The sequence below is a fragment of the Oryx dammah genome, unplaced genomic scaffold (genome assembly GCF_014754425.2).
Source record: "Oryx dammah isolate SB20612 unplaced genomic scaffold, SCBI_Odam_1.1 HiC_scaffold_11076, whole genome shotgun sequence".
Taxonomy (NCBI): domain Eukaryota; kingdom Metazoa; phylum Chordata; class Mammalia; order Artiodactyla; family Bovidae; genus Oryx; species Oryx dammah.
This window is the reverse complement of record NW_024080470.1, coordinates 27,675-54,848: the sequence shown is the minus strand read 5'-3', so window position 1 is coordinate 54,848 and position 27,174 is coordinate 27,675. Positions and strand designations below refer to the sequence as shown.

Here is a 27,174-nt window from a genome sequence, read left to right as displayed (position 1 = left end):
CTTCTCTAAATTTTTGGTAGAATTCAGCTGTGAAGCCGTCTGGTCCTGGGCTTTTGTTTGCTGGAAGATTTCTGATTACAGTTTCAATCTCCATGCTTGTGATGGGTCTCTTAGGATTTTCTATTTCTTCCTGGTTCAGTTTTGGAAAGTTGTGCTTTTCTAAGAATTTGTCCATTTCTTCCAAGTTTTCCATTTTATTGGCATATAGCTGCTGATAGTATTCTCTTATGATCCTGTCTATTGTGATCTCTCCATTTTCATTTTTAATTTTGTTGATTTCATTCTTCTTCCTTTGTTTCTTGATGAGCCTGGAAAATGGTTTGCCAATTGTATTTATCTTCTCAAAGAACCAGCTTGGCTTTCTTGATTTTTGCTATGGTCTCCTTTGTTTCTTTTGCATTTATTTCTGCCCTAATTTTTAAGATGTCTTTCCTTTCTGCTAACCCTGGGGTTCTTCATTTCTTCCTTTTCTAGTTACTTTAAGTGTAGAGTTAGGTTATTCATTTGACTTTTTTCTTGTTTATTGAGGTAAGCTTGTACTGCTATGAACCTTCCCCTTAGCACCGCTTTTAAAGTGTCCCATAGGCATGGGGTTGTTGTGTTTTAATTTTCATTCATTTCTGTACATATTTTGATTTCTTTTTTATTTCTTCTGTGATTTATTGGTTATTCAGCAGCGTGTTGTTCAGCCTCCATATTTTGGAATTTTTAATAGTGTTTCTCCTGTAATTGACATCTCATCTTACTGCATTGTGATCAGAAAAGAGGCTTGGAGTGATTTTCTTTTTTTTTAATTTACCAAGGCTAGATTTATGGCCCAGGATGTCATCTAAATTGGAGAAGGTTCCATGTGCACTTGAGAAAAAGGTGAAATTCATTGTCTTGGGGTGAAATGTCCTATAGATATCAGTTATGTCTAACTGGCTATTGTATCATTTAAAGTTTGTGTTTCGTTGTTAATTTTCTATTTAGTTGATCTATCCATAGGTGTGAGCGAGGTAAAAAAATTTCCCACTATTATTGTGTTATTGTTAATTTCCCCCTTTTCACTTCTTAGCATTTGCCTTACATATTGCAATGCTCCTATGTTGGGTGCATATATGTTTATAATTGTTATATCTTCTTCTTGGATTGATCCTTTGATCATTATGTAGTATCCTTCTTTGTCTCTTTTCACAGCCTTTCTTTCAAAGTCTATTTCATCTGATATGAGTATTGCTACTCCTGCTTTGTATTTTTTTTTTCTTTTTTGGTCTCCAATTGCATGAAATATCTTTTTGCAGCCCTTCACTTTCAGTCTGTATGTTTCCCTTGTTTTGAGGTGGGTCTCTTGTAGACAACATATATAGGGGTCTTGTTTTTGTATCCATTCAGCCCGTTTTGTCTTTTGGTTGGTACATTAACCCATTTACGTTTAAGGTAATTATTGATAAGTATGATCCAGTTGCCATTTACTTTGTTGTTTTGGGTTCGAGTTTATCCACTTTTTCTGTCTTTCCTGTCTAGAGAAGATCCTTTAGCATTTGGTGGTGCTGAATTCTCTCAGCTTCTGCTTGTCTGTAAAGCTTTTGATTTGTCCTTCATATTTGAATGAGATCCTTGCTGGGTACAGTAATCTGGGTTGTAGGTTTTTCTCTTTCATCACATTAAGTATGTCCTGCCATTCCCTTCTGGCCTGAACACTTTCTATTGAACGATCAGCTCTTATCATTATGGGAATCCCTTTGTGTGTTATTATTGTTTTTCCCTTGCTCCTTTTAATATTTGTTCTTTGAGTTTAATCTTTGTTTAATTTAATTAATATGTGTCTTGGGGTGTTTCGCCTTGGGTTTATCCTGTTTGGAACTCTCTGGGTTTTTTGGACTAGGGTGGCTATTTCCTTCCCCATTTTAGAGAAGTTTTCAACTATTATCTCCTCAAGTATTTTCTCATGGTCTTTCTTTTCATCTTCTTCTTCTGGGACTCATATGATTCGAATGTTGGGGTGGTTAACATTGTCCCCGAGGTCTCTGAGGTTGTCCTCATTTCTTTTAATTCTTTTTTCTTCTCTGCTTCATTTATTTCTACCATTCTATCTTCTACCTCACTTATCCTATCTTCTGCCTCCGTTATCCTACTTTTGGTTCCCTCTAGAGTGTTTTCTATCTTATTATTGCATTATTCATTATATATTGACCCCTTTTTATTTCTTCTAGGCCCTTGTTAAACATTTCTTGAATCTTTTCAATCCTTGTCTCCAGGCTATTTATCTGTAACTCCATTTTGTTTTCAAGATTTAGGATTATTTTCACTATCATCATTTGGAATTCTTTATCAGGTAGATTCCCTATCTCTTCCTCTTTTGTTTGGTTTGGTGGGCATTTATCCTGTTCCTTTAGTTGCGGAGTATTTCTCAGCCTTTGCATCTTGTTTATATTGCTCTGTTTCGGGTGGCCTTTCTGTATGCTGGCAGTTTGTGGTCCCTCTTTATTGTGGAGGTTCCTCACTGTGGGTGGGGTTGGACGGGTGGCTTGTCAAAGTTTCCTGGTTAGGAAATCTTGTGTCGGTTTTCTGGTGGATGAAGCTGGATTTCTTCTCTCTGAAGTGCAATGAAGTGCCCAGTAATGAGTTTTGAGATATCTATGGGTTTGGTGTGACTTTGTGCAGCCCATATATTGAAGCTCAGGGCTATGTTCCTGTGTTGCTAAAGAGTTTGCATGGTATGTCCTGCTCTGGAACTGGTCGGCTCTTGGGTGGTGCTTGGTTTCAGTGTAGGTATGGAGGCTTTTGATGAGCTCTTATTGATTGATGTTCCCTGGAGTCAGGAGTTCTCTGGTATTCTCAGGTTTTGGACTTAAGCCTCCTGCCTCTGGTTTTCAGTCTTATTCTTACAGTAGCCTCAAGACTTTTCCATCTATATAGCACCAATAATAAAACATCTTGGTTAATGATGAAAAGTTTCTCCACAGTGAGGTACACCCAGAGAGGTTCACAGTGTTACATGGAGAAGAGAAGAGGGAGGAGGGAGATAAAGGTGACCAGGAGGAGACAATGGGGGATCAAAAGAGGAGAGAGCAATCTAGCTAGTAATCACTTCCCTATGTGCTCTCCACAATCTGGACCGCTCAGAGATGTTCATGGAGTTACACAGAGAAGAGAAGAAGGAGAAAGGAGACAGAGATGGCCAAGAGGATAAAAAGGGGAATCTAAAGGAGAGAGACAGATCCAGCCAGTAATCAGTTTGCTAAGTGTTCTCCACAGCTCAGAACACACAAAGAGATTCACAGAGTTGGATAGAGAAAAGAAGGGGGAGGGAGGAGATAGAGGCTACCTGGTGGAGAAAAAGGAGAGTCAAAAGGGAGAGAGAGCAGTCCAGGTAGTAATCTCGCTCCCAAGTAAAACTGGGTACTAAAGATTGGGTTCTTAAAGGTACAAAATTGATAGAAAGTGAAAGTGAAAGTGAAGTTGCTCAGTCATGTCCGACTCTTTGCGACCCCATGGACTGTAGCCTATCAGGCTCCTCCGTCCATGGGATTTTCCAGGCAAGAGTGCTGGAGTGAATTGCCATTTCCTTCTCCAGGGTATCTTCCTGACTCAGGAATCAAACCCAGGTCTCCCGCCTTGCAGGCAACACTTTACTGTCTGAGCCACCAGGGTCTAAAAATACCAAAAACCAAAGATTAAAAATCTAGGGTAGAGGTTAGACTCTCAAGAATACAATATTAAAAAACCAGAACAAAGTCACAAAAATTATAAAATATATAGGTGAATTTTGTTTTAAAAATAGGGTCTTTTTTTTTTAAGGTAATAGTAGGCTATAAAAATGAAAATTAAAGGAGTAATAGAGGACTTAAATTTTTTTTAATTTTTTTAATTTAAATAATGATAATAGTAAAAATATATCTAGGAATTTATCTGGATGTGTTGCGGACAGTGTGGGGTCAATTCATTTTCAGATAGTTCCTTGATCGAGCTTATACTTCTCAAGATCTATAGGCCCCTTCCTATGTAGTCGGTGCTAACTATGGGGTTTTAATCTTTCACACCTGTCACTTCCAAAGCGGTTCCTTCTGTTTATTTTAGCTTCTTCTGTTTGCTGGTCTCTTCAGTGTTAATTTCTGCCCTGACAGAAGGGGGCGATGGTCATTACTTTTTTAGGCTCACTTGTTCAGTCGTGCTGTGGGGATGGAGGAACACTGCAAACAAATATCGCTGGCGTGTGTGGGGAGTGCTCGCAGTGTCTCAGCCACACTGGGTTTGCCCCCGCTCACAGCATGTGTGCTTTCATGGTCTACACTTCTCAGGCTCTAGGTTGCTCTTTCGGGAACTGTCTGAGGCGGGCCTTGGGTTGTGTGCACTTCCCAGGCCTAAGCCGCTTAGGTTCAGGTTCTCGGGTACACCACAAAGGCACAGACTGGGTTGGGCCTGCATTTTCTACACTTCCCAGGTCCAAGCAGCTCAGGTGATCAAGTGCTTGGTGAGCACAGTCACCCCCAGGTTGGGGTTGCATCTTATCCTCTCCCCCTGTCCCAGCCGCTCAGTTTTCTGGGTGTACAATGGGCGCACCTTCTCAGATGTGCCGTGTGTCTCTTCTGAGGAGCTGATCTCTAGCTATGACCCTCCCAGTGGATGTCAGCCATCTAGAATCCCAAGAAATCTTGGTTAGCAATGAAGCCTGCTTGCAGTTTGGTAGAGGATGCCTCTCTGGAGCCACAATTGCACCCTTCCAGCTCTGGCTGCCCCCGCCTGCTTGTCTCTGGTCGGGGATGGGCTGGTCTGCAGCTGGCTAGCTCTGCTCAATCCTTTGTTCTGTGAGCACGCCTGGCAGTGTCTTAGGTTAGGGCTTTTCGTGGGATAGTTCTCTCTCTGTCTCTCTCTCTCTCTCTCTCTCTTCCCCTCCTCCTCCCCCACCCCTCTCTCTGGCTATCCCCCAGTCTGGGTTGATATCTCATGTTAGTTCCCTCAGATTGCCTTTCAGGGCATTCAGGCCTTGTCCTTACCCTAAGCAATGCAGCCCACGCCTCCCTGCCCAGCCCCTTCCCCGCTTTCTAGCGGTGGATGCCAGCATCTGAGCTGCTTTTCCACTCGAAGTTGACATTAGGCATGGAATCTGTGGGATTTAATTATTTATGTATTTATTTATTTATTTGTCCTCCCAGTTATGTTGCCTTCTGAGATTCCAAGACTTGCCACAGACCCACTGGTGAGAGTGTTTCCTGGTGTTTGGAAACGTCTCTCTTTTTTCAGACTCCCTTCCAGGGACAGATCTCTGTCCCTACCTCTTTTGTCTCTCTTTTTATCTTTTATATTTTGTCCTATCTCCTTTCAAAAACAATGGGCTGCCTTTCTGGGTGCCAGATGTCCTCTGCCAGCATTCAGAAGTTGTTTTGTGGAATTTACTCAGCGTTCAAATGCTCTTTCGATGAATTTGTGGGGGAGAAAGTGGTCTCCCCGTCCTACTCCTCCGCCATCTTAGGACCGCCCCCAACTCTCTCTTTTAAAAAACTTTGTATTTCATATTGGCATATAGCTTATTAATGGATAGGCTAGCCACTCCAGTATTCTTGGGCTTCCACTGTCGTTCAGCTGGTAAAGAATTGCAAGCAATGTGGGAGACCTGAGATTGATTCCTGGGTTGGGAAGATTCCCAGGAGAAGGGAAAGGCTGCCCACTCTACTATTCTGCCCTGGAGAATTCCATGGACTGTATAGTCCATGGGGTCCAAAGAGTTGGACACAACTGAGTGGCTTTCCCTTTTACTTTTCATAGCAAATTAACAAACTTATGATATTTCCAGGTGGGCAGCAAAGGGACTCAGCCATACATCTATATGAACCCATTCTCCTCCAAACTCTGGTGGCTTCTCATTGCAGAGCATGGGCTCTAGGTGTGTGGGCTTCAGTAGCTGTGGCTCATGGGGTTAAGTTGTTCTGCAGCATGTGGGACCATCTGGACCTGGAATCAAACCTGCGTCCTCTGCATTGGCAGGCAGATTCTTGCCCATTGGACTACTAGGAAAGTCCCAAGTTGGTGAAATGCATTGCTAGTGAAACTTAACTAGGATTTCTCATTTTACCACCTGTATTAGCCCAGGTTCTCAAGAGGAACAGAACCAATAGATGAATCTGTAGAGGTGAGAAAGGATTTTATTTAAGAAACTGACTCAAGAAATTTTGGAGGTTGGAAAGTCCAAAAATCTCAAGGACCAGCAGCACACTGGAAACCCAGGATGACCTGATGTTGCATCTCACATTCAAGGGCCTCCAGAAGCGATTTCTTTTTTCTTCAAGGAGGTCAATTTTCTTTTTCCTCTTAGGCCTTCAACTGATTGGATGAGGTTCACCTAAATTATGGAGGGTAATGTGCTTTATTTGGAGAAGGCAATGGCATCCCACTCCAGTACTCTTGCCTGGAAAATCCCATGGATGGAGGAGCCTGGTAGGCTGCAGTCCATGGGGTCGCGAAGAGTCCAACATGACTGAGTGACTTCACTTTGACTTTTCACTTTCATGCATTGGAGAAGGAAATGGCAACCCACTCCAGTATTCTTGCCTAAAGAATCCCAGGAATGAGGGAGCCTGGTGGGCTGCCATCTATGGGGTCACACAGAGTCGCACACAACTGAAGTGACTTAGTAGCAGCAGCAATGTGCTTTATTCAGAGTCTACTAATTTAAATGTTAACTCAGAAACAGACTCACTGACTTAGAAAATAAGCTTATGATTACAGGGGGGAAGTGGGGGATGAAAGATAGATTGGGAGTTTGGGATTCACATGTACCCACTGCTATATTTAAAATGGATAATCAACAAGCACCTACTGCATAGCACAAGGAACTCTGCTCAATATTCTGTAATAGCCTAAATGGGAAAATAATTTACAAAAGAATAGATACATCTATAACTGAATCACTTTGCTATACACCTGAAACTAACCTAACATTGTTAATCAACTATGGTCCAATATAAGATAAAGATGAAAGAAATTATTTTTCCTGCCAAACAATGCTAGTTCATGTAAAACCTTCACAGCAATATCTAGACTAGTGTGAGACCAAATATGTGGGTACAGCAGCCCAGCCACAAGGCTACATGAAATTAACCATAATATCAACTAATCCTTATTAGTCTTCAGTCATCTACAACTGAAATAAAGCTCATGCTATTATGCTACTACTACCATTGCACTCATTTGATCAAACCAGTTAATTCTAAAGAAAATCCACTCTGGATATTCATTGAAAGGACTGATGCTGAAGCTGAAGCTCCAATACTTAGGCTTCCTGATGCAAAGAGCTGACACACTGGAAAAAAACCCTGATGCTAAGAAAAATCAAGGACATGAGGAAAAGGGCACAATAGAAGAGGAGATGGCTGGATAGCATCATTGACTCAATGGACATGAGGTTGAGCAAACTCTGGGAGGTAGTGGAGGACAGAGGAGCCTGATGTGCTGCAGTCTATGGGGCCACAAAGAGGTGGACACGACTTAGCAACTGAAAAACAACTCACTTTGCATTAGGGAAATTGTGATTCAAAGGACAGTGGGATTTCGAAAGACAGGTGGCCACCAAGTGAAAGTTTGTATGCAGACTTGGGTCTTCAAATCCATTCTCCACTAGGATCCTCTGTCACATAATAGTGTTGAAATGGCAGTACAGCCTGGAAGAGGAATTCTTTTTTATCTGTGCCTAAGAAGAAAGATCCTGTAAGGCACACAGCTCTGAAAAGATTTTTAGGGTTCAACTGCTCACTTGGATGGGATGAAAGACTGTGTACTGATTGTAGGGTAGACTTGATCACTTTACACACACAGTGGTTTCATATCACAAAGCCTGATGCTGTCAGTGATTCATTTCAGGGCTGAACTGAGATCAAAGAGAGGAGCTGTGACATCAGTGCACTCTAGAAAGGCCAGGAGCTCATCTGTGGTGAAACATAGCAGCCACGGCTGCTGAACCTAGAGAAACCACTTAATCCAGGGCAGACTGGATCTACCTGCAGATACCTTAGCTCTCATATCTACCTGTCCTCACCCTCTCCTGATTCCAGAGTTCCATGTCCTGCTGACATCATCATGAGGTAGGGCTTGGACTGTCTAACTCCAAACCTGGACTGCAATATCCATGCTCTTCCTATGTGTCCTGAAACATGTAACTTGAACAGGAGAGACCATCCTGGAGAGAAATCCAGAGAGATTTCAGCCATTGCCAGAGGACCAAGGACTTTACTATGGGCAAAGGCACCAATCTGAGGACTTTCTTCCTCCTTCAAATATGCCCCCTCATTTGGGAGAGGTTGGAGTTTCTAAGATGCGTCCTTGTCATCAGCTGTGTATACTCTGTCCCTTTACATCTAGCACCTGAGGTTCAATGAGGGCTGTGCCTGTCAGTAACTGATTCCTTGGGGGGTCCCAGGAGATGCAGGGGAAAGGCAGAGTCCTCAGTTCTGTGCAAAGCACAGGAACCTTGGGGAGGCTGCTGGAAAGTGGTGGGCAGTGGAGACACCACCATCTCCCCAGGAGGCAGTGGCCACATGGAAAGGGTTGAAATTGAAGCTCCATTTTCCTATCTTTGTCATCTCTGTCTTTCTGCCCCAGGACTCTTGGTGCTGCTGCTGTTTCCAATGAGATCGACAGCCCAGAACAGTAAAGGTGAGTCTGGGGAAAGATGGAGAATGCATGCCAGGGTCTGGGTTCTCTCACCGACAAGAGAGAAGGAGACTTATTTTTCAAGTGAGGTTCAGAAGTGGTTCTCTGGGAACAAGAGAAGTTGTTTCTTCTACCCAAATGCCCAGAGTGTTCTGAGCTCTTCCCCTTTCGATAGCATTGTCTCTCCCCCTTCCTCTCTCCCTTCCCCCCATTTCATGCTTCCTTCCCTTCTTCTGCCCATGGACCCCCAGAGGATAGCTTTCTTTCATTCTCGGGAACTTCTGATGACAGTCTCCATCCGCACTTCTGCCCCTCACAGCCTGCGCTCTGCGGTGCCCTCCGAACTCCTCATGTGTCAATGGCACCGCCTGCCGCTGCGCTCCAGGATTCATTTCTTCCTCTGGGGAGATCTTCACGGACCCCTTGGAGAGCTGTGATGGTACGAAGACTTGGGGTGGTGGCAGGACATGCAGAGAATGTGGGGTACAGACCAGTACCCATGGGAGACATGGATATTCAATGGGTGCTTCCGTCTTTGTGCTCAGGACAGTCAAGCACAGAAAAAAGAAAAACAAAAAGATGCAAAGGTGGAGAGATGAGACATAAATAATCCTGGCTTCCTGGAGAGGAGCTAGGTCTTCCAGAGTCTGGAGTCTGAGCCTCAGTTTGTCCTCTCGGGACTGAGGAGGGAGATGCCGAACTTCTACCCACTCCCCGCTTCAGCACTGCCCACTGTGTCCCAATCTGGGGTGCCAGTCAGAGGGCTAGGAAGATCAGAGCTGACTGCACAAGCTTCAGGGATGGCTTATTGCAGCTGCATCCTAGATTCAGCAGTACTGACCAAGAGTCTAAATCGTTCCAAAAAGACATGGATTACATCTCAGGCCCAGTGCTGCAGAGTCAGGTAGGGATGGGATCTCTGTCTTGAGGGGACACACATCTTTGGGCAGTGACCCTTTGCCTTGTTGTGTTCCAGACATCAACGAGTGTGGACCACCCTCACCAGTGGACTGCGGAAGCTCAGCAGACTGCCTGAACACGGAAGGGGGCTACTACTGCACATGCAGCCCAGGCTATGAGCCTGTCTCTGGGGCAGCGGTCTTCCGGAATGAGAGTGAGAACACATGTCGAGGTAAGAATGCTGCTGCATTTTCCGCCTCTCATTTTTGAGGTTTCAGGGCCGAAATGCTGGGTCATTTCTGAAGCATCCAGGGGACAGGACCTTGGTAACAGGTGTAGCACCCAGGTCTGAGTTGGGACAGTTTACAGGTACCTGTCCCACCTGCACAGAGAGGTAGATGGTATGAGCCAAGGACCCAGGTCCCGGCTTTGCCACTTGAGAGCTGCATGTGTGACACTGGCCAGGATACTTCTTCAGAAATCACTGTTAACATGGGAGATGTGATAATATTATTGTGATTTTCTGTTTGTTTTTTTATAGTACCCCTATCTTGCACAAATAAAAACAAAACAGCTTTGCCAAGATCACTACGTGATCTTGGACAAGTTACTTCACCTCTCTGTGTGCCCCAGCTTACCTAACTATAGTCTCTGTGCCCCAGCTTACCTAACTATAAAAAATAAGGGCGAGGGGAATTATGGTGTTTACATCATAGAATTGCTGGAAAGGTATATGAGGTCACAAAGCACAAAACACTGATGGCTGTTGGGCTTTTAAATTATGGTCATCATGATCTAACATACCTTCTCCATGATGGGCATCCCTGGAGCTCAGCCCCAGGGTGGGTGCTCAGGAGCAGCTGTCCTGCCCACTCCCTCACCAGGACCAGGAGGAGCATGGCCTCCATACATCACCAGGCTTTGCCCCACTTCCAGGGGGAGAAGGCAGGTAGGGAAAGGGGCAGGGGGCCAGCAGTGGGTCAGACAGGACTCCAGAGAGGGGTCCATGAAGAGGGATAGACCTGAATACTGAGGATGGGGAGGAGAGGAGAGTGAAGGTGGGAGGTGAGAAGGATGCTGAGCTCAGGGTTCAGAGGACTCTGAAGAGGATTTTTTGACCCACTCTACTACAGGGAGAAGAGCCAGCAACCGTGGGCCCAGTCCCTTTCCTCCTGCCCTGCAGACAGAGGGCAGCAGAGCCTCCCTGGTGGGAGGGAAGAGGGGACCTGCATCTGTGTGGGGTCTCTGCTAGCCCATAGCAGCCTGGGTGGGTGGCTGTTGTGCTTGAACTCATGACCTGGTCAGAAGACAGAGCCTTCAGTAAATTAGTAATGGTCCCTCATCTCCAGGCTTACTGTGTGTTTGGAGAATGGAGATTGAGTTGACTTTCCTCCCCCAATTTGCCTCCTTGGCCAGATACTCTTGTGCAGTGAGCAACCTGCACAACTGCACATGGTGATCATTGATCCCACTCAGTGTGTCTGCACTAAGGGGGCTGCTCACCCATTGTTGTGAGACCCTCCGGAGACATAGATGTAGAAGACTGAAGTGGGAGGGGACCTCAACAAACTTCAAGGTGGATGACAGGGAGACACCCGCCTGCTGCTTTGCATCACAACCTTCTGCCAAAGACCTAGATCTGTGACAGGCTCAGCTGGATTGTCTTACACTCCCCACCTCAGCATTCGAGCCCTCGCTGCACCCAAGTTCATGTCCATCCATGTTCAGGCTGTGAGGACTGCTATGAGAAGAAGACCTGGGCTGGGTCCCTGGGCTCCTTGTTCAACTTTTCCAGGCATCAGACGGCTGTCCTGTGTGCCTATCTAGTCTCCCAACCCTCTCTGAACCCCAAGACTCAGAACCTCTGCAAAGGGTCTCTTCTGCATGTTCAGAATATCCCACTGTCACATGGCATCTTATCTTCTTCAAAGAGGAAGTGACATTCAAGATACTCAGTGTGGTCACAGCACCGTGTGTTCCAGAACACTATCTGTCCTCATTGCCACTGTTAGTGCCATCTGGGAGAAGACCTGGCCCCACTGGGGCCTCTGAGACCCTGGGTCATGGTGGACTCTGGGGCCCCATCCAGAAATGTGAGAGGAGGAAGACTCAAGGAATGCTCCACTGTCCCCAGCCATCACTGGCCCTGCCAGCAACTGCCTGGAGAAGATGCCTCCTGGCACCCTGACGCAACATCTCAACTGCTCAGCTTCCATTTATTTTCCCACCCAAGGCTCCACCTGACCCTCTCCCGTAACTTCAGTTTATGGACCTGAGGTAGCTCTGATGACTGGGACCTGGGAGGATGTTGTGTCAGGGGTGTGGCAGGGTGACATCAACCCCCAACCCCCAACTGGAAGAATCAGGTAAATGAAGAGGTTTCCATCTGGTCTCAATGATAAGTTGTCACCAGCGACCATTTCCTCTGGTCTGACCCTCTATTAAGGAGGTCAACCCAGACTGCACAATGACCCAGACCATGTGAGGACAGAAGGTGGAGGTTGAGCCCCACCCAGCAGTGTGCACATGTCCACGTCTCTAGTGGGAGGCCAAGTGTCAAGATGGCAGAAACACCTGCCACCCTTCGCCCATGAGCACTTGCTCCCTGCTCCAGCCACCCAGCCCTCACTCATCACGAGCCTTGCTCAGCTGTGGATTCTCATCACTTCCTGCCAGTCTGGGGGATGCCTCCATGGGAATCAGATAAGGCACCTTCACAGCCCTAAAGCAGACTAGCCAGACATTAAACCTACTGTCCAGCACAGCCTGGTGCCCACTGCTCAGGTGGCCCTGGCCTTTTTATCATCATCCTCATTTTCTCTGCAACTGCCCGCAAGCCTCATCCTTGAGCTGCATGACTCAGGGGTGGGTCTTCGTCCATGTCCATGGAGCTGGAGTCTCAGAGTTAGCATGGATGGAAGAGCGCTGTCCTGCTAGGGTCAGCAGGATCCAAGGACAACTCAGCTGGCAGCATTCGCCCTGGGGAAGTCAGGACAAAGTGCATCACCGGGAGCCAAGATGGGCCCTGCTCAAGGAACACAGCTGTACTCGGTTACCAAGGAGACCCACCCAGGCCTTTGTCCAAATCTTTAGCCTGGGACACAGGCAGCTGTGAAGCCCCTATCCCAGCTGGGTTCCTGCCAGGGAGGCTCACGGAGTCAGAGATAGCAGATTGAGTAACTTGGGCCACTTCTGGCCACTTCTGGATGACAGAACTTCCGGGTCACCATGCTCATCCATAGGATACCTCCATATGAATGAGGAGAGGCCCCCACTCACCAAGGAAGAGAGAGTGGGCCCTTCTGGATGCTTCTTTGCTGAGAAACGTGGCTGACACCCAGACCGGAAGGCTGTCCACAGCAGCAGGTATGCATCACCCTCTCCTTCCCCTTGCAGACGTGGACGAATGTCAGCACAGACCCAGGGTCTGTAAAGGCCGCAGCATCTGCATCAACACCGAGGGCAGCTACACCTGCCAGTGCCCACCCGGCTTGGAGTTCAACCCAGAGGACCCGAGGCATTGCACAGGTAGACCCTCAGAAGACAGTGTGAGGCAGGCCTGGAGCTGGGGAAGAAGCTGAGGTGGTTCAGGGACCCAAAGAAGGAGGAAGACAAGACTCAGGTTCCTGTGACACCAAGGGCCTGCTGGGGCCCTGTCCAAGGATCACCTCCTCAAATGGTCCCACCACAGACCAGGGAGACAGCAGAGCCTTCTGGGCCTGGGGTTTCTTTGTAGAGTTCCCTGCCTCCCAAGAATATCCCCAGACCTCACCCCTTCTGCATCTGCCACATTCGAGCAGAGGGAGGTGTCACTCTGGCTTTCAGAGGGGGAACCTCGGTCCAGGGCTAAAGAGAACGTGAGTAAGAGCCTTGATGGGGGAATTGAGCTTCCATGACTCAGTTTCTATCTTTGCCTCATTTTCTTCTTAAAAGTAGGGACAACGTCCCAGCTGGAGTCATCTTAAGGGAAGCTGCCATGACAATCTTTGGCAATGAAGAGGCAGCAGCACTATGAGGAGAGCTGTGTCCTCAGCACAGTGAGGAGCCGGGACACAGGACTGGTCCTCTGGGTTCTGTTCTAGTAAAGGCAGGGATGCAGCTCCGGATGGCAGTGGTGCCTCCCCCTCACCCAACACATCACATGTGGGTTGTGATCAGTGCTACAGTCACCCTGGTTAGAAGCCCACAGAGCCTCCTGCACTAGACGTGAAAGGATTCAGCTTGGTCTGGGATTACACCTGCACCCACAAAGTTGTGCCCTGTCCACCTTGCAGGGAGGATCTGAGCTTATGGATCTTTTACATAGAAAATGTTATCACACATTTATATCCAAACAGGCCAGGTAACTTGCAAAGAGAGAGTGTCCTCAGAGAGAAGCGCTAAGAAATTTGAGAAGGGGCTTGAAGAATGGGGGCAGTGAGTGAAGGGGGGTATCTCTGATCTGGCTTTTTCCTCAGATGTGAATGAATGCACCTCTTGGAGAAACCCATGCCACAGCTCCACCCACTGCCTCAACTTCATGGGCAGCTTTGAGTGCCGCTGCCGCCCCGGCTGGAAGCCTATCACTGGGTCCCCCAAAGGCCCAAACAACACAGTCTGTGAAGGTTTGGAGCTCAGATGCTACACTCTTGGAGACCCACACTCAAAACATCTAACCACGTACTCATTGGTACCCACACAAACCAAACAGAAAGATCATTGGGGGTCCCCTGCTGTGTAAGCTGTTAAGCATTTTGAGGCTAAATGTGAAAAGATCTTGGAGGCGTGGGGGTGCTCCTAGAGAAGGAGCTGGGGTACCAAGCAGAAGGCTCCCAGGGACCCCAGACAACAGCTAATTACCAACTGGAAAGAGGACATTTCAGTATTTTCACAAGCTGTACTTGTCTCATCTGCTGTCTGTCAGAACTCTACACATTTCCTATATATATTTTCACAGCATCCACTACTCAAGGATGTGCTGTCCTTGATTCCAGGAGGTGGCATCACCTCCTGGGGAACTAATATGGGAAAAAAGAGGGCCACAAGGAGGACAGGGGCCTCACAGGACTGAGGCAGAGTCTGACTCCTACCTTCTTGCCCCAGATAAGGACGAGTGCAGCTCCGGGGAGCATCGGTGTCACAACTCCACCGTCTGCATCAACACTGCGGGTTCATACAGATGCCACTGCCGCCAAGGCTGGGAGCCTAAACCTGGATTCCAGGATAAGCAAAAGGACACCACCTGTAAAGGTACCTGCACTGCCCTGACCCCAGGCCCCGCCCACAGCAAACACAGACACTGCCAAAGTTAATGAACTGCTGTCCTGTCCCTTGCAGAGATCTCCTTCCCCACCTGGACTGCTCCCTCTGGAATCAAGAGCCAGGTGAGTGGCCCCAAAGGGACAGGCAGCAGGAAATCTCTCCACAAAGCCCGTTCATTTCCCCCAAGCTCCCACACTCACATGAGGCTCTCTGACCACCTTGTCTTCTCCCCTAGGCACTCTCTCACTTCTTTAACAGAATCCAGGATCTGCGCAGCAACTTCAGTTCGGCCTCTGTCCTGAACACTGTTCGGGTAAGGGCAGGACCCAAGGGAGGCAGGTAGAAGCATCCCACAGAAGCCTTGGGAAACTCTGGTCTGGAAGGGGACACCCCAACAACAATGGCGCTCTCTCCTACAGGGTGGGTGGGAAGAGTGGACACCTGTAGTGATTATAGAACACAACAGCACACCTACTAATGCCCTTTCCTTTCCTTATTTCTGGGTATTGGGTTTACATCATCCTTGACACTAATGAAAAAGCTTGACCTCTAAGTGTCTGGATTGCAGGGGCAAAAGTCACCCAGGGAATCCCATCCAATACCACCTATGTCACCCAGACACTGTCTTTAGTCTGTTCTCTGTGACGGGGTCATAGCTTCATACAGCCTCTCAGATGCATGGCCTACTGGCTTTGTGTCCCCATCCCCCCAGGACATTGTACAGGAGATGGGTGATCTGCTGGAGACCCCCGGGGACCTGAAAACCCTGCCCTTCTCAGAGCAGCGCTTTGTGGTCACTAACCTGCTCTTTGGCCTGGAAAATGTCCTGAGAGGGGTGAGCAAGGCACTGCCTAAAGGGTCACTTACCTTCGGTTCATCTGCAGGCATAGGTAAGTCAGTACCTGAGTCTGACCGCAGGTTCCTGCTTTGCTTGTTCCCTGCCTCCTTGCTCTTCCAATCCCACTAGAGCAAAGTGACCATGCTTATATCTCCCAGTTAATGTCATAAACAAATTAAAATAAAAGGTTAAGGGCAAAATAGTTGAGAGGGATTAATAGGTACAAACTTGTAGTTGTAAAATAAATAAAAGGATGTAAGGTACAGAATCTGGAGAAGGAAATGGCAACCTGCTCCAGTATACTTAGCGTGGGGAATTCCATGGATAGAGGAGCCTGGAGGGCTACAGTCCAAGGCGTCGCAAAAGTCAGACACGACGTAGTGACTAAACCACCACCAACAATGTTCAGCATAGGGAACATAGTCAATGATATATGGAAATGAATGGTAACTAGAGTTAGTGTGGTGATCACTTTGTAATGTATGATAATATCAAATCATTGTATTGTACACCTGAAACTATTATAATATTCTAGTTCAATTGCACTTCAGTGAAAAACAGAGAGAAAAAAAGGTTAAAAAGAAATGAAAAACTAAACTTTCATTGTAAAATGAAGTATCAGCAAAGGAAATAATTATACTGAATAATTTATGATAAAATATAAATGGCTTCAAAACAAGACCACCTGGTGTCTCAGACGGTAAAGAATCTGCCTGCAATGCAGGATACCTGGGTTCGATCCCTGGGTCAGCAATATCCCCTAAAGAAGGAAGTGGCAATCCACTCCCAGTACTCCTGCCTGGAGAATTCCAAGGACAGAAGAGTCTAGTGGGCTACAGTCCCGGGATCATGAAGATAACTGAGTCACTAATACTTTCACTTTCTTTTCAAAAGAAAACAAGGTATAAATTTGGAAGTATATAAATCTAGTATTATTTGCTATTTAAGTCTGATTTGTTTTATTAAGTTGAAATGCACTTAATATAAATCCACCATTTTAACCCGAGTGTACAATTTGGAGACGTGTAGTAGTGTATTCACAGAGGTGTATAACCTTCACCTCTATTTCTAAAACATTTTCATAATCGCAAAGGTATTCTCTGTCCACTAAACAGTCACAAATTTCTCCTTTCCTTCAGCCCTGGCAATCAGTTACTGGTTTTCTGTCCCTTTGGATTTCCACCCTGGATAGTTCCTATAAATAGAAATAAATATATTATATTTCCTATAAACATTTGGGTTGTTTCTACCTTTTGACTGTTGTGAACAGTGCTACTATGCATATTGATGTATAGGTATTGGCTTGAATATCTATTTTCATTCATTTGAGTCACAAAGCCTGGAGCACTATTGCTGAGTTACATGGTAGTTCTATTTTCAACTTTTTGAGAAGCTACCTAAATATTTTCCCAAAGTGGCTATTTTTCCATTTGCCATTGTCAACAGCAATGTACAAGGGTTCCAATCTCCTTATTGTCAGTGACACCTGTTGCTTCCATTTTCTTTTCTTTCATTATAGCAATTCTAGTAGCTGTCAGGAGAGACTGCATCATGGTTTAATCTGCATTTCTCTAGTACCTAAGGATGATTAATATTTTTATGTCATTGTTGAGCATTTTTGTACTTTTCTTGGAAATATGTCTATCTACTCAAGTCCTTTTGTTTATTTTTTTTTTTTTTTCCTTTTGGCCATGGCATGCAGCATTCAGGATCTTAATTCCCTGACCAGGGATTGAACCCAGGTCACCACAGTGAAAGCCCAAGTTCTAACCACTAGACGGCTAGGAACTCTCCATCATAATAATTAAACAGATATACTATATAAAAACATATAGTGGATTCATGTCAATCTATGCCAAAACCAATACAGAATTGTAAAGTAAAAATTAAAAATAAATAAATAAATTTTAAAAAAAAAAAAACATATAGTATATCTGTGTCTCATTGAAAAAGACCCTGATGCTGGGACAGACTGAAAGCAAAAGGAGAAAGAGGCAGCAGAGTATGAGATGGTTAGATAGAAATCACTGACTCAGTGGACATGAATTTTATCAAACTCCATGGGTTAGTGAAGTACGGGGAAGCCTGACATGAAACAGTCCATGGGGTTGCAGAGTTGGACACGACTTAGCAACTGAACAGCATGGTGTCATAGTCATCGAAACAATCACAATTACTAATCTAACTCCCACAATTCATAGAACTGTCACTGGCGGTGCAGGCGCCAAGCTACAGGAATATCACCTTGATTCAGAATCAGACAAAGATGATGCTGACCTGGGATACAGTGCATGATTCTGGTGACTCAGGTAATGGCTGAGACAGCAGGTAAGTCTTCACTGTGTGTCAAGATGCCCAAGGATATGACAAATGGGATTTTGAAGTTTAAGGGGAATTGTGGGGTATGGTGGGGCAGAAGGAAATAGTCCATCTGTAGAAGAAGAGGCCCTTTGGGGCACTGCAAGATGTCAGCCTTAGCCTTGTCCTGCAGGTCTTGCTGTGGTGGGCCTCCTGTCCACTCCAGGGATGGACAGATTCCTGGCTGAGGCCCCTCTGGTCCTGGATGCTGAGGAACCGACAACTCTACGTGAGACACACAGGGGTTTGCTGCAGGAAACCTCCCACATCCTGCTGTCAGATGTCGTATCTGCCTTTATCACCAACAAGGACACTGAGAACCTCAGGTCCCCAGTCACCTTTGTCTTCCAACATGTGAGTCCAGATGGGATGGAGTGGTGAGTGAGTAACAGGCCTGAGTCGTGGGCCCAGCCTTGGGCTTCGGGGGGGTCCGCCATGGGTGCATAAACTGTTTAGGAAAGGCCTTCATGAGCCAGCTTTGGGTCAGCATTTCTGAGTAACAGAACCCCGAACTCACACCTACTTCCTCTTCCTGTTAACACAGTCAGTGACCCCTGGGCCAAGAGAGAAGGTGCACTGTGTTTATTGGGAACATGGCCAGAATGGAAGTGGTCACTGGGACACCAGAGGCTGCTGGGTGACCAGCACCAGAGATAACAGCACCACCTGCCAGTGCACCCACCTCAGCATCTTTGCTGTCCTCATGGCCTACTACAGTGTTCAGGTGAGACCCCTCGGACAGGCAGCATTCAAGGGCTACTGCTGTGTAACAAACTGTCCCCCACACAGCACCTTTAGAAGCATAGATTTATTATTGTCTCATACTTTCTTCAACTTTGCAAATTGTCATGGTTCAGATGAGCTTTCTGTTCAGGTTCCTACAAGTCTTATAATCCTTTCGTCGGAAAATTGGGGTCATCCCCTAACTCCCTGATTTCTGGCTGATTTCAGTTCCTGGTGTTAGTAGGACTGAGGTAGTATTTTCTTTATCTCTGGCAGCAGAGAACCAGGCTCAGTTCCCATGGTTGCCTGCATTCCTTCTCATCTGTTGCTGTTGTTCAGTTGCTAAGTCATGTCCCACACCTTGCGACCTCATATACTATAGCATGACAGGTTCCCCTGTCCTTCAGGATCTCCCAGATTTTGCTCAGATTCATATCCACTGAGACATTCATGCCACCAAACCATCTCATCCTCGGCTGTCCCTTCTTTTGCCTTCATTCTTTCCCAGCATCAGGGTCTTCTCCAATGAGTGGACTCCGTGCGCATCAGGGGCCAAAGTATTGGAGCTTCAGCTCAGTCCTTCCAATGAATATTCAGGGTTGATTTCCTTTAGGACTGACTGGTTTGATCTCTTTGCTGTCCGAGGGACTCTCAGAAGTCTTCTACAGCACCGCAATTCAAAGCATCCGTTCTTCAGTGCTCAGCCTTCTTTCTGGTCCTAATTCTCTTCTGGGACCTCTCACACTGCACCAGTGAATCTGTCTGGAGATCAGCAGGAGAAACTCCCTCATGTCAGAACTCTTTCAAACTCTGAATCATTTTCTCCAAAGAGCCTACCTCTTCTGAGGGCTCTTCTGGTTACAACAGGCCCAACCAGGACAAACTCTCTAAGTCAGTGATGGAGGGCTTGAATTTCACCTGCAACACTCTCTTCACAGCAGCACCTGGCTTGGCTCTTGACTGAACATCTGGCAGAAGATGGAGATGAGGGTGTGGTTGCCAAATTAAAATTCTGTTTACCCCAGGGGTCTTCACAGCAGGGTGCTCAGGGTCTGCAGAAAATATGAATTTTATGCTACTACCATTGAGAAAATATAGTAGACTTCCTCCATCAAAGGTTCAGTTCTAACCTATAATCATTAGGTCCCTGCTAAGAATGCATATTTCAGGGATGTGTGAGTGGCTTCAAGGCAGGTGGTTAATACCTAGACAGAGAGTCTCAGGTACAGACTCTGTCACACACCATCACATGGTGGGGATGGAGGGTGGTGCTCTGCATGAAGTTTCATGCCTCTGTGTACCTACTGTGGTAACCAGGAGGCTGAGTCATGCTCAGAAGTCTACAAGAAAATAAACCCTTGTGAGTTCCAGAGTTTGTTCTTGACTAAAGATTCTCCTGTCCCTCTGTCCTTCCAGGGGCAGAATTAATCATTCAGATCCCATAAAATTCTAACATTCAGAACCTGCAGAAAGCTATCCACAAATATACCAACTCTATCTAGGTCTCCTATTCTGATTTTTCTATGTCTAAAAATAAAAATGGTGGAAGGGTCATGACCCAGAGCAGGAAAACATGACTGTGGTCCCCTCTCTGCTGGGTCCCAGGAGGAGGATCCCACACTGACTGTGATCACCTACGTGGGGCTGAGCCTCTCTCTGCTGTGCCTCCTCCTGGCGGCCCTCACCTTCCGGCTGTGCAAAGCCATCCGGAACACCAGCACCTCGCTCCAACTGCAGCTCTCGCTCTGCCTCTTCCTGGCCCACCTGCTCTTCCTGACAGCCTTCGATAGAACTGAGAACAAGGTTCGTATACTTTTCCAAAATACTCCTGCCCCAGGGGATTCTGAGTTCATGGAGCCACACTGCTTTGGACACTTTAATAAAATGACTTGGGTTCCAGGTAAGGTTAAATTGGTAAATAACCAGTTTCACATTGACTGCCACAACTAGAAGACAAACACTCTGTTGACAACCCCTTCATCTACATCAAAGTTCTCCCTAGTGGCAAGTTAGAGAAGTACCGGGGCCATGCTCCACCCTGACAGTCCTTCCTGGTGACACCTTCTTCCTCCCGCAGGTGCTGTGTGCCGTCATCGCAGGTGCCTTACACTATCTCTACCTGGCCTCCTTCACCTGGATGCTGCTGGTGGGGCTGCACCTCTTCCTCTCTGCACGCAACCTGACGGTGGTCAACTACTCCAGTATCAACAGGTTCATTAAGAAGGCCATGTTCCCTGTTGGCTACGGAGTCCCGGCTGTGATTGTGGCCATTTCTGCAGCATCCAGGCCTCATCTTTATGGGACACCCACCAGGTAAATTAACTTCCAACTGTTCTTATCTCTCCAGCACAATCATGTGTTGTAGAACAAATGTAGTATTTGGTTGTGACAGGTCATAATTTATACACACTAAGTAATAATCCCTAGGTTATCTTGGGTAGAGGATGATAATAATTAAGGAGAATGCCTTCAACCTCTGTTCATGAAATAACAAAGAGGAAATCCAAGAAAGTGCTTAGGGCATCATTTAGAAAAATATAACCTGCTTTTTTATCCTAATTCTATAGGATGTTTCAATTTTTCATTTGTAATAGTAGAGCTGATATAAATAATTAAAATAATAGACTCTATCATAATTTAGCATTTACAAGGTGCTTACTTTGTGCCAAAGCATTTTTCTAACCATTTTAATGTATGTTAATTCAATTAATCCTCATAACAATACTATGAGGTAGACACTGTAATTCACCCCACTTTACAGATAAGTAAACTGAGGCACAAATAGTTTAAGTACATGAGGAAACGTGTACAGTTTAATTCAGTTTAGTAGGTAGCCAAGCTTAATTCAAACTCAGAGTCAAGCTTCTTAGCTTACACTTTTATTTTCAGCTTTTAATATTAGACAATGTTTTTGCAGTTTTATTGACATACACTACATATATTGTAGGGCTTCCCTTGTGGCTCAGTTGGTAAAGAATCTGCCTGAGATGTGGGAGACCTGGGTTCAATCCCTGAAGTGGGAAGAAACCCTGGAGAAGGGAAAGGCTACCACTCCAGTATTCTGGCCAGGAGAATTCCATTGATTGAATAGTCCAGGGGGTCACAAAGAGTCAGACATGACTGAGCAACTTTCACTCACTCACTTCAAAATTCACCCTTTAAAAGTGTACAAATCAGTGGTTTTTAGAATAGTCACAGATAGTGACTATTAGTGCAGCTATCATCACAGTCTAATTTTACAACATTTTCAACTCCCCAAAGAAACCTCATACACAATAAAATTCACTTCTCATTCCTTCTACCCACTCCTCTGCCCCAACCCCTGAAAAATACTTCTCTACTTTCTGTCTCTATTGGATATTTCATATAAATGCAGTTATGCATGTGGTCTTTTGTGGATGTTTTTACTTAGCCTGAAGTTTTCAAGGTTCATTCATATCATAGCATGTATCATGAGCTCAATTTTTGTTGTTGTTTTTCTTGCTATCATTTTGCAAATAATATTCCATTATATGGACATGTCACATTTTGTCTATCCATCCATCAGCTGATAGACATTTAGATTATTTACCTCTTTGTAAAGCTATTGTGAATGAGATCACTACAAACATATATGTACAAGTTTCATTTTTCCTGGTTATATATCTACTCTACAAGTAGAATCCTGGGGTCAAATGGAAGATCTGGTTAGCCTTCTGACAAACCACCACTTGGTTTCCAAAGCTTCTGGACCATTTTACATCCCAACTAGCAATATATGAGGGTTTCAGTTTCTCCATGTCATTATCAATAGTTATATTCTTTGTTTAAAAATTTCTGTTACAGGACATGATCTAGTAATACAATCATCCTTCTTTGAGTAAAAACTACCTCTAGATTGTGGTAAGCTTTTCCTGTCCCATAAAACAGAAGCCACAGGTACCGTAAGGAGGCAAAACTGTAACTTCCTGCATATCTTTCCATACAGAAATTGTCTTGCTGGTGTCCTGGGTTATTTTGAAACGTTTCCACCTGTAGGCTTGTTAAAACATCATCATTAGTAGCTTCCCCCCATTCCCACCCCACAACTTTGATAAATCTTCATGACTCATTCTTTTGCTCAGACTATGCCATTGTAAATATAGTTCCTAACATCTTGAAATCACTTTTTCCACAGTTTTCAATGGTGAAGTCATTTGTAAAACACGTAGTTAAAGTTATTGTGGTCTTTTCTTTACTCCAAGCCTTTTTAATTACTAAAACGTAATTAGTAGGCTGCATTATGCTATATATAGCCTTTCTCTCTTTAAGTCTGCTCCCGTCACTAGCTTCTCTTGTAAGCTAATCCTGCCTCATACTTTAAATCTGTTTCAGTGACCAAGGGCAGAATTCTTTGTGGCCTTATCTTTCTTTCTTTTACCTGTTTACTGGCTTTTTCTTGCAAGCTTGCTTATTTCTGAGTAGTACTTATTGTGCACTCTGTTGAATCTGGAAGTAGCCTTCACACAGTGCTTTTTGTTCAGAGCGCAGAAATGTTTTCCGTGCTGCTGAAATGGGCCACATGTTTCCTCCACTTCCCAAGTTTGTTATTTAGTTACCAATTTATATTAAATTGACTGATAACAAATAAGATGCTTTTGAAGCACAAACTATTCCTGCCCAGCATTGCAACTCAAAATATTTTTTTCAAGTTTATGACTTTATTAAAATGAACGTTTGCTTTTTTACTAACTATGTCTAATTTTGGCTCTGTTTATTTTAATAAGATAATTGAAATATTGGACTGTAAACCCTTTTCATTGTTGGTTCTTTTTTTAAGATTTAAGAGTATACTCCTACAGGCCCCCACCTCCAACCCCTGCCACTGTTTTATGCCCTTCTACATACCACAAACTGAAATGATTTGTCTGCTATGGCTTATCGTTTATCAGTAGTTCTTTTGTCAGCTGCTTAAAATATTTTTGTGAATTATTTTCAGTATATAATTTACAAGAGTCTCGTCCTCCAGTTATAGTATTGTAGAACGTGGCCCTTCCTCCAATTGTGGCATTATTAGAGATGCTGATCATTTTCCCTCATAAAGGCTCTCAGAATGGTAACCACTTCAGTTAAAGTATAGTACGTTCAAGATTTTTTTTTAAGTCATGTTTTAGAAGTATATCCTGTGCTTTTATGATTCTATGCAGTTTCTGAAAATATGCATAGAAGCTATCTCTTACAAATATATTGTTTTAATTGATTACATAAATTGAGAAGGCAAACAAAAAGCTATCAATGTAAAATGCCCTTTTTATTTTGAATGGTTTCAGAGTTGAACACTAGTATAATCTGCTGCTGACTTTTCTTAAACCATGACAAGATATCTGTATGTGCGTATTAACTGGTAAACTATTTGTCACTCTTACTGCACAGACTTATTTGCGATATTAACTGGTTTTTGTTTTTTTTTTTTTACAAAACTAGTACTGTCTGTGCCCTCACAGGAAATTGTCAACAGTTTTTAAGAACTAAACTATTCATGTTTAATCAGATAATCCATTAGGGGGTGGGGGTGGTGGGGTTCTTTTTGAATCAAAATGTTATTCAATTATTAACTAAGTTACTTACTTTTCATTTCAAAAGCAGCTGTATTTCTGGTGAATATTGAACAAATGTGTGTAATTTTCTGTGCCAGACTTTTGACTTTGTTTTCAAGTGCTGTAACGTGGTAGAAACAATAATATATTAGGGTTTCTATTTAACCCTTTCAGGACTGAACTGTATTTCCTTTTATTAATTTTTCCCTGTGTTGTGATAAATGTTTGCCAGCATTCAGTACTGTGTTGGTCGAGATGTAGGTTTATATGCTCATTTTTAGCTTATTTCTTTTTTTTAATTTAAATTTTTATTTTTACTTTATTTTACATTGCAATACTGTATTGGTTTTGCCATACATTGACATGAATCTTCCACGGGTGTACATGAGTTCCCAAACCTGAACCTCCCTCCCACCTCCCACCCCATATCATCTCTCTGGATCATCCCCGTGCACCAGTCCAAAGCATCTTCCATCGAACATAGACTGGCAATTCATTTCTTACATGATAGTATACATGTTTCAATGCTATTGTCCCAAATCATCCCACCCTCTCCCTCTCCCACAGAGTCCAAAAGTCCACTCTACACATCTGTGTCTCTTCTGCTGTCTCTCATACAGGGTCATCATTACCATCTTTCTAAATTCCATATATATGTGTTAGTATACTGTATTGGTGTTTTTCTTTCTGGCTTACTTCACTCTGTATAATAGGCTCCAGTTTCATCCATCTCATTAGAACTGAATCAAATGTATTCTTTTTAATGGCTGAGTAATACTCCATTGTGTATATGTACCACAGCTTTCTTATCCATTCATCTGCTGATGGACATCTAGGTTGTTTCCATGTCCTGGCTATTATAAACAGTGCTGCGATGAACATTGGGGTACATGTGTCTCTTTCAATTCTGGTTTCCTCGGTGTGTATGCCCAGCAGTGGGATTGCTGGGTCATAATGCAGTTCTATTTCCAGTTTTTTAAGGAATCTCCACAATGTTCTCCACAGTGGCTGTCCTAGTTTGCATTCCCACCAACAGTGTAAGAGGGTTCCCTTTTCTCCACACCGTCTCCAGCATTTATTGCTTGCAGACTTTTGGATCACAGCCATTCTGACTGGTGTGAAGTGGTACCTCATTGTCGTTTTGATTTGCATTTCTCTAATAATGAGTGATGTTGAGCATCTTTTCATGTGTTTGTTAGCCATCCATATGTCTTCTTTGGAGAAACGTCTATTTACTTCTTTGGCCCAGTTTTTGATTGGGTCGTTTATTTTTCTGGAATTGAGCTGCATGAGTTGCTGGTATATTTTTGAGATTAGTTGTTTGTCAGTTGCTTCATTTGCTATTATTTTCTCCCATTCCGAAGGCTGATTTTTCACCTGCTTATATTTTCCTTTGTTGTGCAGAAGCTTTTAATTTTAATTAGATCCCATTTTTTTATTTTTCCTTTTATTTCCAGAATTCTGGGAGGTGGATGAGAGAGGATTCTGCTGTGATTTATGTCGGAGAGTGTTTTGCCTATGTTCTCCTCTAGGAGTTTTATAGTTTCTGGTCTTACATTTAGATCTTTTATCCATTTTGAGTTTACTTTTGTGGGTGGTGTTAGAAAGTGATCTAGTTTCATTCTTTTACAAGGGGTTGACCAGTTTTCCCAGCACCACATGTTAAAGAGATTGTCTTTACTCCATTGTGTATTCTTGCCTCCTCTGTCAAAGATAAGGTGTCCATAGGTGTGTGGATTCATCTCTGGGCTTTCTATTTTGTTCCATTGATCTATATTTCTGTCTTTGTGCCAGTACCATACTGTCTTGATAACTGTGGCTTTGTAGTAGAGCCTGAAGTCAGGCAAGCTGATTCTTCTGGTTCCATTCTTCTTTCTCAAGATTGCTTTGGCTATTCAAGGTTTTTTGTATTTCCATACAAATCTTGAAATTATGTGTTCTAGTTCTGTGAAAAATACCGCTGGTAGCTTGATAGGGATTGCATTGAATCTGTAGATTGCTTGGTAGTACACTCATTTTCACTATATTGATTGTTCTGATCATGAACATGGTATATTTCTCCATCTATTAGTGTCGTTTTTGATTTCTTTCACCAGTGTTTTATAGTTTTCTGTATATACGTCTTTAGTTTCTTTAGGTAGATATATTCCTAAGTATTTTATTCTTTTTGTTGCAATGGTGAATGGAATTGTTTCCTTAATTTCTTTTTCTACTTTCTCATTATTAGTGTACAGGAATGCAAGGGATTTCTCTGTGTTGATTTTATATCCTGCAACTTGACTATATTCATTGATTAACTGTAGTAATTTTCTGGTGGAGTCTTTAGGGTTTTCTATGTAGAGGATCATGTCATCTGCAAACAGGGAGAGTTTTACTTCTTTTCCAATTTGGATTCCTTTATTTCTTTTTCTGCTTTGATTGCTGTGGCCAAAACTTTCAGAACTATGTTGAATAGTAGTGGTGAAAGTGGCCACCCTTGTCTTGTTCCTGACTTTAGGGGAAATGCTTTCAATTTTTCACCATTGAGGATAATGTTTGCCCTGGGTTTGTCATATATAGCTTTTATTATGTTGAGGCATGTTCCTTCTATTCCTGCTTTCTGGAGAGTTTTTATCATAAATGGATGTTGAATTTTCTCAAAGGCCTTCTCTGCATCTATTGAGATAATCATATGGCTTTTAGTTTTCCATTTGTTAATGTGGTGAATTACATTGATTGATTTGTGGATATTGAAGAATCCTTGCATCCCTGGGATAAAGCCTACTTGGCCATGGTGTATGATCTTTTTAATGTGTTGTTGGATTCTGATTGCTAGAATTTTGTTGAGGATTTTTGCATCTATGTTCATCAGTGATATTGGCCTGTAGTTTTCCTTTTTTGTAGTATCTTTGTCAGGTTTTGGTATTAGGGTGATGGTGGCCTCATAGAATG

The 27,174-nt window shown here is 44.1% G+C and overlaps 1 protein-coding gene across 1 annotated transcript; it reads left to right on the top strand.

Moving 5' to 3' along the window:
- Nucleotides 1–8,577: 8,577 nt before the first annotated feature.
- LOC120860438 (adhesion G protein-coupled receptor E2-like) lies at nt 8,578–21,005 on the top strand (the record flags this gene model as incomplete). The annotated part of the gene is made up of 14 exons (XM_040236238.1): nt 8,578–8,631; nt 8,948–9,067; nt 9,605–9,760; nt 12,925–13,056; nt 13,986–14,132; nt 14,611–14,757; nt 14,845–14,891; nt 15,005–15,082; nt 15,482–15,659; nt 17,809–17,916; nt 18,099–18,319; nt 18,510–18,689; nt 20,294–20,491; nt 20,766–21,005. Coding segments are annotated over 14 exons (2,006 nt in total), but the record flags the coding sequence as incomplete, so codon positions are not given.
- Nucleotides 21,006–27,174: the final 6,169 nt, after the last annotated feature.